The 12,334-nt window shown below is 43.5% G+C and overlaps 1 protein-coding gene across 2 annotated transcripts in view; it reads right to left on the bottom strand.

Annotated features, from left to right (window-relative positions):
- The window catches only part of odad2 (outer dynein arm docking complex subunit 2), a 74,065-nt gene that overhangs the window by 19,564 nt on the left and 42,167 nt on the right, over positions 1-12,334 (bottom strand). For both annotated transcript variants that reach the window (XM_052483293.1, XM_052483292.1), the window contains exons 16-19: positions 10,175-10,417; positions 6,180-6,294; positions 889-1,077; positions 404-625 (exon numbers count right to left, since the gene is read on the bottom strand). In XM_052483293.1, coding sequence (XP_052339253.1) covers positions 404-625; positions 889-1,077; positions 6,180-6,294; positions 10,175-10,417 — 769 coding nt within the window. The remainder of the gene's footprint in view (positions 1-403; positions 626-888; positions 1,078-6,179; positions 6,295-10,174; positions 10,418-12,334) is intronic.

Below are 12,334 nucleotides of genomic sequence, written 5' to 3'. Positions count from 1 at the left end.
CATGATCCTTAGTTATTTTTTGGTACCATTCAGCAATATGGCGCACTTCAAATCTCAAATTCAAATCTCTAAACCACGTGTCTGAGTCATGTGAAAAATGTACATGTGAAAAATCCATCACACGTATCCATAAACCACGTGTCTGACTCACGTATCCGTTTTTCCCACATGACATTTTTCATGTGATTTGTTGGCATGTTTCACACATGTCCGAAACCCACAAGTTTTATGAAGTGTTCTTTTCATAAGATTATTTTGAGTGTTGTTGTTTTTTAAAGTGAATGATCATGAGCAAAGATATTAATGAACATACCTTGAACACGCCTTGACCATTAGGTATGGAATGGACAAGTGGTTGTGAGCTAAAAAAGTGATTGAAAACATCAGGGGCCAAAGAACATACCTTGACCACTCCGTTGTCGTGCATGGTGATGCAGTTGTTGGGGTCCTTGGAGAGCTGGAAAAGGGCCTGAGCTGTGGCCTGGTGGACTGAGGTGTCCTTGGATTTCAGGTAACGGACGAGGGGGGCCACGGCCCCCGCCTCCCCAAACAACACCCTGTTACTGCCCCACATGCAGCAACGGGCAATGGCCTCAGCCAGGTGACGACGCAGCTTATCATCAGTCTGTAAAACAGAGAAAATAGGACAACAGACATCTATGGCTACATCTCAAATGGCATCCTATTTCCTATATAGTGCACTACTTTTGACCAGGGCCTAGGCTATGCATACTACTCAATAGAGTTTGTTTCAAACACTACAGTGAACTTTTAAATTACAACTGAGATGATGGTATCATAGACAGTCCATTTACAACAGGACTGAAGATTCCCAGTAAACACACAGGCTAATTGAGTAGGATTAGAAGTATTTTGAGGTGTACTTACTGTGTTTGTCAGCTTGGCCAGCATCGGTACAACCCCGTGGTCAGTGATGACTGCCAGATTCTCTTCGTCTTTGGCTATTTTGGCTATGGCGGCACACACGCTCGCCAGTACCTCTTTGTTTGTTGATTTCAGCAAATTAACAATCAGTTCCAATCCACCGACAAATGAGCGCACCATTTCCCCTGAATCCTAAAAGTAAAAAGCCTCTTATTAGCTTGGTGTTCTCAATCTGTGAAATGAAGTGGCGCAGGGAGACTGTGTAATGGGCAGGGAGGGAAGCAAGGGGCATTTGAGCAGAGCAGAGAAAACCAAAGAAACACACAAGCTAAGGAAAAAGAAAAAGCCTTTTCATCAGCCTTAGCAACAATCAAAACCCCATCAGTGCCAGTCAGCCCAATCGGAGGTAAGGTGAGTAGCCGTGGCTCTCTCCTGTTTTCCACTCGACTGATAGGGCCATTGTAAATACGGATGGGCTGTGTGGTGTGCCAGTAGCTATTCCTCATCAAGCATGTCATAGGGGAGATATAGTCCGTTTGTTGTAAAAAGCCATTTACAGAAATCAACAGGGCAAAATTGATGAGATTTCTTGCTAAGAAATACAAGGGCCAAGGGAAACTAATCCTTCTACAGCAGACCTATCTAATGGTTAGGTTCCATTTGGATGAGGAGTTATTTGGACTCCCCTTTCTACACCCCCAGGTAGGCTTACATTGTTCAGAGCACTACTTCAACAGAAGGCCTATCTAATGACCTCTCCATGTAGGTTACATTGTTCAGAACACTACTTCAACAGAAGGCCTATCTAATGACCTCTCCATGTAGGTTACATGGTTCAGAGCACTACTTCAACAGAAGGCCTATCTAATGACCTCTCCATGTAGGTTACATGGTTCAGAGCACTACTTCAACAGAAGGCCTATCTAATGACCTCTCCATGTAGGTTACATGGTTCAGAGCACTACTTCAACAGAAGGCCCATCTAATGACCTCTCCATGTAGGTTACATGGTTCACATACTTCAACAGGTTCATGAGGTTACATGGTTCAGAGCACTACTTCAACATAAGGCCTATCTAATGACCTCTCCATGTAGGTTACATGGTTCAGAGCACTACTTCAACAGAAGGCCTATCTAATGACCTCTCCATGTAGGTTACATGGTTCAGAGCACTACTTCAACATAAGGCCTATCTAATGACCTCTCCATGTAGGTTACATGGTTCAGAGCACTACTTCAACAGAAGGCCCATCTAATGACCTCTCCATGTAGGTTACATGGTTCAGAGCACTACTTCAACATAAGGCCTATCTAATGACCTCTCCATGTAGGTTACATGGTTCAGAGCACTACTTCAACAGAAGGCCTATCTAATGACCTCTCCATGTAGGTTACATGGTTCAGAGCACTACTTCAACAGAAGGCCCATCTAATGACCTCTCCATGTAGGTTACATTGTTCAGAGCACTACTTCAACAGAAGGCCTATCTAATGACCTCTCCATGTAGGTTACATGGTTCAGAGCACTACTTCAACAGAAGGCCTATCTAATGACCTCTCCATGTAGGTTACATGGTTCAGAGCACTATAATAATAATAATAATATATGCCATTTAGCAGACGCTTTTATCCAAAGCGACTTACAGTCATGTGTGCATACATTCTACGTATGGGTGGTCCCGGGAATCGAACCCACTACCCTGGCGTTACAAGCGCCATGCTCTACCAACTGAGCTACAGAAGGACACTACTACTACTTCAACAGAAGGCCTATCTAATGACCTCTCCATGTAGGTTACATGGTTCAGAACACAGGACCAAAACATGGTGTCAGAATCAGTGTGCAGAGGAACTGAAGGAGTCGGTGTGTTTCCCCGACCATACAGGCCAGGCTGGCACCGTAGACACTGGTTTAAGTGCATGGCACCAGTGGGCTAGCTGGTACCACAGGACTCTCAGCCACTTATGGGGCTGTGCCGTCCAAGCTCTCTGAGGAACCACAGCGGAAGAGAGTGGGCACATACGCAGCCTTCAATGAAGCTTGGCAGATCGGGCCTCTTTTAAAATCACAACTCAACAAAATCGGCACCAAAAGGAGGTATATATCAAGGTGGCATACACAGCCACTGCCAGCCTTTCTCCAGCAATATGAAAATAGTAAACCAAGATTATGGAAAGCATATAATTAGAGATGGCTGAGTGCAAATCATCACAACGCATGCTCCATTTCAATATCCATCAACATTATATCTCCATCTAGGACATTGAGGATTTAATATAGCTTGTTTCTTCGTTTTTTGTACGTAGACATGATTGTCTAGGTAATGAATCATAACCCCCTCCCTTTGGGGGTTGTGTGTGGTTGTGCCAGGCCAAGGGCTCCACTTGTAAAAGAGATTTGCATCTCAATGGGACTCACCTCGTTAAATAAAAGATAAATGCAATAATAACTGCCCGGTTAACCACACTCACACTAGCCTCAATGTGAGTGGCCTATTCAACGAGGGACAGGAGTGCAGGCATATCCAACCAAAGCAGTGACAATGGGACACTACCACAGCAGGTATCGTGGCTGTTGAATGGAACCTTCTAGCTCTGACAGGCCAGGGCTCAGAGAGCAAGACGGAACACGGTGGTGTGTCTCTCTCTGCTCCCCTCAGATGTGGTGCCAGAGGAGGGGCAGTGTGTGTGTGTGCCCGGGCAGGAGCCAGGAGCTGACCCCCCGCTCCGCCTCCACACAGCACAGAGAGCGCACACAGCACAGGAAGCCTTTCCTCAGGAATACTGATGATGCCGCGACTCACCAGCGACAGAGGAAGCGCTTCTCAAGTCACCAGCTGCGGCGGCGGACTAGTGAGGATCCCTTTCATGGCCTGGACAGAACCCCAGATCCCTGGAAACCACAGCATTATACAGCTACACACGGAAGGCCCCGGCCATCCTGCTGTCCCTTTTTCCCGAAGATGAAATGAAATAGAAAACACATTATCTGGTCGGTGTGCGTGATTTGGCCTTGTCTGAGGGAGGGGGAAAGGAAGCCGGCCCAAGCGGCACAGCAGAGTAGTTTGCCCTGACCCTCTCCAGCAAGCAAGCAATCAGGCTCCTACGTCCATAGGCTACTATGTAAATGGTAAATAAACCAGGTTATCGCAAGTTGCCCGTGTCCAGGCAACTTAATAATGCACTTCATTACATGAGCAGCAGGGCAGGTTACCTCCTTGATTGAGGAAACAATGCTAATTGACTGATTCACTGCAAAGCCCCTGCTGACTGCAATAATGACTAGGGCTTTACTCGCAGAGGGAGCTGGCCAGGCAGGCCGGTACAAGTGGGGCGTACTGTTCTTGTATGTGTCTGTATATGCCTGAGTAGGAGTAGAGGTAAGGACTGGAGCATCCAGCAGCTGCATTTACACCATGATCCTCTCATAAATCCACTGTGGAGCTGCTAACTAAAACCACATGGGGCTTTTATCTATATAACTACTACTGCACCGAGCAGTATCAGGCTCCCCTCGCTCGCTCGACAGGCTAAACCAACGCACTATTTAGCTTTCGTCATTGCCCCGGTGTCAGAAATCAACCAAAGAGCATGTTCATGTATTCACTACAAAAATTGGCACCCTAAAGTCCAGATAAACATGGTCAAACTTTGTTAGTGTTCAAGCTGCAGCCGGTCGGCACTCCTCTTCCATATGGTTGCCATAGATCATTTTTGTCACAATTTTGGTCCGGAAAAATTCCTTGTAGCAAGTGAAAAGCTCCCATCACCCTGACTGAGACACCTGCCTGAGCTAGGCCCAATGTATCTGTATAAACGTCAACAGATTGTCCAACTGACAAGCTGTTTACGTTCATCTTGGCTATAATCTAATAGAACTATGTTACATTTGTATTTTGGAAAAATTATACAACAACCCTGGGAATCAAACCCACTGACAGAAATATTAGGGGGGAATTTAGATAGAACGGCTGAGGTATAGCTATATGAATGCAATAGACCCTGAGTCCCATATGGCACCCTATTCCCTACATAGTGCACTACTTTCGACTAGATCCCTATGGGCCCTCTGGTCAAAAGTAATGCACTATATAGGGAATAGGGTGCAATTTGGAATTCAGACAGCATATGAATGCTATACAGCAGGCCCTATGCCATGAGGACTGGACAGTAGAAGTATGTACCCCAGCCTTTATGTGCAGAATGGGGTCACAGCCTGTCTGTCTGGCACCCTGCTCGTAAGAAGAAGCTGCGGCTGGTTGTATGACTCTGTAACTCAGAGCATGTTGAGGATTTTCAACAGAGGAGTCAGAACAGGATATTACTCCTCCAAGTCTCTCCCTGCATGCCTGCCTGCCAGCTGCCTGTTTCCCAGTTCACCAGTTCACCAACAGAGAGCAGCGTGTTCTGCTTTGTATTAGAGGAGGGTTCATGTAAGCCTCCAGTGACACAACGTCACCCTTGCAGCAACCTCTCGACACCATATTGTCTTTAAGGAGAGAGAGGCTTAAGGAGGCTGACCTGCATGATGATATAAACAGGCTTCTGAACAGTGTGAGAGAGGGATTCAACCAAGATAAACATGATGAACATATTACAACCATGATAAACATGATGAACATATTACAACCACGATAAACATGAACATATTACAACCACGATAAACATGATGAACATATTCAACCCAAGATAAACATGATGAACATATTACAACCACGATAAACATGATGAACATATTACAACCAAGATAAACATGATGAACATATTACAAACAAGATAAACATGATGAACATATTACAAACAAGATAAACATGATGAACATATTACAACCATGATGAACATATTACAACCAAGATAAACATATTACAACCAAGATAAACATATTACAACCAAGATAAACATATTACAACCAAGATAAACATGATGAACATATTACAACCAAGATAAACATGATGAACATATTACAACCAAGATAAACATGATGAACATATTACAACCAAGATATAAACACGATGAACATATTACAACCAAGATATAAACACGATGAACATATTACAACCAAGATATAAACATGATGAACATATTACAACCAAGATATAAACATGATGAACATATTACAACCAAGATATAAACATGATGAACATATTACAACCAAGATATAAACATGATGAACATATTACAACCAAGATAAACATACACATATAAACCTGTAATAGAACATGAGAACCTTTGCAGAAAGGTTGAGACTTAATGTTATTTACAATGTTATGTAAATATGTACTGTGTACTGTACCTTTGCATTTTCAATGCATGGACAAATAGCCCATGCAGCACTGGCCTGGACATCTGGGTTTGGGTTTTTCAACAAGGACCAGAGCAGACGCACTCCATCCAGACGGTCAATGATCCTGTAGTAGAAGAGCGAAGAGAGAGAGAGAGAGAGAGAGAGGGAGATAGAGAGCAGTAGAGAGAGGATCGAGAGAGACAGACACAGAGAGAGAGACAGAGACAGAGACAGAGAGAGAGACAGAGAGAGAGAGAGAGACACAGACAGAGACACAGAGAGAGACAGAGAGACAGAGAGACAGAGAGAGAGAGAGAGAGAGAGAGAGAGAGAGAGAGAGAGAGAGAGAGAGAGAGAGAGAGAAAAAAGATAATAGAGAGTGATATTACAGTGGGCACAGTCAGTGTGATATACTCTGAACAAAAATATAAATACAACATGTAAAGTGTTGGGCCCATGTTTCATGAGCTGAAATAAAAGATACCAGAAATTTTACAAACACACAAAAATAGTATTTCTCTCAAATTTAGTGAAGACATTTGTTTACATCCTTATTAGTGAGCATTTTGTCTTAGCCAAAATAATCCATCCACCTGACAGGTGTGGCATATCAAGAAGCTGATTAAACAGCATGATCATAACACAGGTGCACCTTGTGCTGGGGACAATAAAAGTCTATAAAAATTATGCTGTTGCCAGAAAATGTCATGTTAAATGATCTACTAAAAGAATTTGGCTGTACATCCAACCGGCCTCACAACCGCAGACCACATGTAACCACGACAGCCCAGGACATCCACATCTGGCTTCTTTACCTGAGGGATCGTCTGAGACCAGTCATCCGGACAGCTGATGAAACTGTGGGTTTGCACAACCAAAGAATTTCTGAACAAACTGTCAGAAACCGTCTCAGGGAAGCTCATATGCATGCTTGTCGTCCTCACCAGGGTACTGACCTGACTGCAGTTCGGTGTTGTAACAGACTTCAGTGGGCAAATGCTCACCTTCGATGGCCACTGGCACGCTGGAGAAGTGTGCTCTTCACGGATGAATCCCGGTTTCAACTGTAGCGGCAGATGGCAGACAGCGTGTTTGGCGTTGTGTGGGCGAGTGGTTTGCTGATGTCAATGTTGTGAACAGAGTGCCCCATTGGTGGCGATGGGGTTATGGTATGGGCAGGTAGAGATACAGTGATGAGATCCTGAGGCCCATTGTCATTTCATTCATCCACCGCCATCACCTAATTTTTCAACATGATAATGCACGGCCCCATGTCGCAAGGATCTGTACACAATTCCTTGAAGCTGATAATGTCCCAGCTCTTGAATTGACCTGCGTACACACCAGACATGTCACCCATTGAGCAGATCCAGCAACTTCGCACAGCCATTTCAGAGGAGTGGGACAACATTCCACAGGCCACAATCAACAGCCTGATCAACTCGATGTGAAGGAGATGTGTCACGCTGTAGGAGACAAATGGTGGTCACACCAGATACTGACTGGTTTTCTGATCCACACCCCTACTTGTATCTGTGACCAACAGAGGCAAATCTGTATTTCCAGTCATGTGAAATCCATAGATTAGGGCCTTCAATTGACTGATTTACTTATATGAACTGTAACTCAGTAAAATCTTTGAATTTGTGGTATGATGTGTTTATATTTTTGTTCAGTGTATATACTTTCACAGTCAAGAGGAACATTTGAGTGCTCGTCTTTCTCAGAGCTCTGGCTGGGCCATACAGTAGTATTCATTTGTCCAAGCTCTGAAAACCCATCACAGGGCAGAATCAAAGGGTTCTGCATGGGTTTTCAATGACAAACCAACCTTCACCAGTCCTATTCTGTTTCCACCACAGCTCTAAAAACTCACTCTCAGTCTGGTCTGGTCTGGTAAAGTGGATCTTCATGAGAAATCACTGAGTGCCTATGTGACGGTAGGCCATAGGTTAACTTAAATCAAGGTAAAGTGAGAGGTCTATACAGATATTTATATATAGAACCAAAACAACATTATACTGTACAGTGGGTGGGTAGTCTGGGGATACCTCTTTCCAAATCAAACAGAGCCAGTAGACAGGTCTCTCTATATTTCATGGCGTCCGAGTTGAAGTTTACTTAAGCATAAGCCGTATTTCATGCTGCGTACATGACTGTAGTCAAGGCTGTAGTCAGGGTCTGGGAACCCAAAGAATTACACCACAATGTGCCCGTTGTCTGGTATAAATAACATGTAACGTTTTTCCCATGTGTGCTTCCACCAACAAGGCCGACATTGAATGCTGTCATAATTACTTAAACACTCCCTAATCACGGTATCTCCGTGACTGGCAATGAGCGAGCACTCATCAAGAGAAGTCCCCTGCGCCATCTGTCTTCCGTTTGCACATAAATCAGTCTGGGGGATCATATCGTAAGACTCCAGTCAGAGGGGCCTCCTAAATCCAGCCCAACAACAAACTAAACTTCATATCGAGCGCCAGAAAAGCTCTGTCCTCACAAGAGCAGGTATGAAACACGTTAGCATGAAGGAGACAACTGACAGTTGGATGAGGGATGGAAACAAGGAGACCACAAAGCCTCAAGGCATTTGCAAAACGTGTGTTCTTTCTTGTAAATTACAGAAAGTACTAGGAGGGAATGTAATGTGATATTTTCCCCATATTTTGTCTATGATATCATTAGCCACACAGTGCAATAGCTTAGAATAAAAATACGCTTATTTTCAAAAGGATTTTAAAACAAACAGGTAGGCGTAGATCATCGATTAGCTAGTTTTGAAAAGTTACAACTATGGCCAGGACGTTTTCCTGGCCATGTGGCCTGGACCAGGAAAACAAAGCTAAACAAAGCCAATAACTGACATGGATTTTGCAAAGAATTTGAAGCACCATGTAGAGTTTGGAGTAGCACAGACATACATCACCCTGTAGTCCAGTCAGTCAGTGGAGTGACAATAGCAGGCCTGGTCAGGTCCTTAATCTGAGAACCAGCTCTGACCAAACGTGGTCTGGAGCAGGAAACAATCAAATGTGAGCTATGTTAATTGCTCGGCAAACTACTGTACACACAGGTCCTCAAAATAATTCACCCTGCCACAAGACATACAGAAAGCACTTGTGGAAATAACGACTTTCTGTCCACAACTAAGTGCAAATGCTAAAAAAATGACACGGCCTAAATATACATTCCATGAGAAAACATGGCCCTGAATGAATGGGTTCAGATATAACATTCTGCCTGGGTGAATGGAGAAGTTAGGCTAGCTAGCCTATTTGCTGAAACGGCCTTATTTCTTCAAAACAACAGTTCTGCAACTTTTATTGCACCACTGTGCTTATCAACACCATATTACTTATTCTTACAATGGCATTAATGGCTAGCCTAACAAAACATACTCAGACATCAAAGTGATTTATTAATGTCCAGTGTTAATTAAGTATGGGTCTTGCAGTCTGTAACAGCCTTGTAATAGCAATGAGATTCAAATGGGACTATATTGTATGCAGCGTTTAGAAGCATTGAAGACAAATAAGCGGCACATACTGTAGTTAGCAGAACTGGACTGTAGCTATGTGTTCACTGTTGATGTTTTTCCAGCCACGAGGGCTTGGACGGTTGAAGGTATGCTACTCTGACCAGTTCAGCAACATGAATGACCACAGACGTACAGTAACACTGTGGGACGCGCCACCACAACCATATTTATCGCAGCAGGTACAATAAACAAGGCTTTTAAAACTGTCACTCCGCTGAAGACGAACATTAAACCTACCTGGCGAGGATGAGAGATTAAGATCATAGCCGGACACTATCACCGGGACACCGTCTGTTATCAACATTAGAAGGACCAATTTCGATGATGAACGACCGCTAATGATACGGGTTATGAACCATTTTGAAGAGTTTAAGAGATGGCAATACATGGGTCTGTGTCTGTTGATCATCTGAACGGAGTTGGTGATTTACGCCACAACATTAAATATATCTCTATGATTTACGTCATATTCTCAAGCTCGGTGGCGCAGGCTCCCACAGCCTTGGTGACGTTGACCAGCAGGGCCTGGTTGGTTCCCGTCAGCAGGTTGACCAGGGGCTGGATGCCTCCACACTTCCTGATGGTGGCCCTGTTAGCAGGTTTCTGGGCCCCCTCGCCCAGCGCACCGACCACGTTCACCAGCACCTCCTCAGGCTGGTCTGTCAGCAGACCCACCAGGGTCTCCAAGGCCTTGTAATCCTGGAACCTGGGGAAAGGCACAGCACCAGGGTCAATCAACCAATCACTTTATTCAACCAATCACTTTATTCAACCAATCACTTTATTCAACCAATCACTTTCATCTTTTTTATAGCCTCATATGTTATATGTAACTTTGGACATACTGTAAGTGTAGGGGCTTTCAAGAATAGGACACAATTCGGAATCATAATCAATATCCTGTAGATGTTTCAATGTGTGTGGAGCATGTCAAAATGTCTTGGATTGGCCAGGTGACAGTGTGATAATATAGAGAGTGATATATTTCAGGAATGGAGTTATATTTGGGAACGGATGCATTTTTTTCCAGCACAAATCACTTGACCCAGTAACAACAGGACAGGTTTCCCACGACTGCTCAAAGGCCTCTCCACACATGTACTTTGCATGACCGAGGTTCACTGTGGCTTGGACGAGTTCACTCCCTGTTTTACTGTGATTTCACTTTGTTTGCCAGAACTACCGAGTGGGTAAACGACAGTAAACATTTAAGAGGCATATAATGTGGTTGCAGAAAGCCTCAACAAACCTCTGATGTACGGTTACGTTCTATGACTGTTTTCCCTCACAGTTATGGTTGCTGGCAACACAGTCTGTAGGCTATTGTAGAAAGTGTCCAAGGTCATTTGGTTTTGGTCATGATCCACCGAAACATATTCTTCTTGCAAGTATAACAGTAATGAACGGAGCGGCTGCCTAAGCAAACTTTTAGTGAATTTAGCGTAGAACAACGATGCTATTCATATGGCCACCATTGAAGTTGTATCTGCATGGTGCTCCAACAGCAGAATTTAGTGATGGGGGATATCATTTATACAGATATTACAGATATTATTTTGGACAATATTATATCGATACTTTGACTCCGGGTATGGATTTCATACTAGGTAGCTGTACATGCGCCAGAACTCGGTATTTTCCATCCTATAGCTTCTTTTTAAAAATAGTGAGCCAACATGTTTATAGGACTTTTACTTCCATGACTGATCAAAACAAATGTTATCATGCTCTCTCTTGTCTCTCTCCAGCAGACAGATAGTGAGCAATATGTTTGGAACATCAAAGCGCAATAAAATCGCAGTATCGAATCACAATACATATAGAATTGTCATATAGAATTGTCTCAGCCACAAGGGCCACGGCCTGTTCACCCCGCTGCCATCTAGAAGGCGAAGACAGTACAGGTGCATCAAAACTGGGACCGAGAGATTGTAAACAGCTTCTATCTCCAGGTCATCAGACTGTTAAACAGTCAACACTAGCCGGCCTCCACCCAGTACTCTGCTTAGTCACTGTTACTAGCCGGCTACCACCCAGTACTCTACCCTGTACCTTAGAGACTGCTGCCCAAGAGTTATTGAACACTGGTTGGTCACTTTAATAATGTTGGCATAATGTTTTGCACACTTTATATGTTTATAATGTATTCTAGTCAATGATTCATCCTATATAACTACTGCTGTACACACCTTATCTATTCATAAAATGTCCATACTGTGTATACACACTATAATATATATATATTAAGTATTTAGTCAGCCACCAATTGTGCAAGTTCTCCCACTTAAAAAGATGAGAGAGGCCTGTAATTTGCATCATAGGTACACTTCAACTATGACAGACAAAATGAGAAAAAAAATCCAGAAAATCACAATGTAGGATTTTTTATGAATTTATTTGCAAATTATGGTGGAAAATAAGTATTTGGTCACCTACAAACAAGCAAGATTTCTGGCTCTCACAGACCTGTAACTTCTTCTTTAAGAGGCTCCTCTGTCCTCCACTCGTTACCTGTATTAATGGCACTTGTTTGAACTTGTTATCAGTATAAAAGACACCTGTCCACAACCTCAAACAGTCACACTTCAAACTCCACTATGGCCAAGACCAAAGAGCTGTCAAA

Source organism: Oncorhynchus keta, chromosome 28 (genome assembly GCF_023373465.1).
Source record: "Oncorhynchus keta strain PuntledgeMale-10-30-2019 chromosome 28, Oket_V2, whole genome shotgun sequence".
Classification (NCBI taxonomy): Eukaryota; Metazoa; Chordata; class Actinopteri; order Salmoniformes; family Salmonidae; genus Oncorhynchus; species Oncorhynchus keta.
This window is presented reverse-complemented; position numbering and strand designations above follow the sequence as displayed.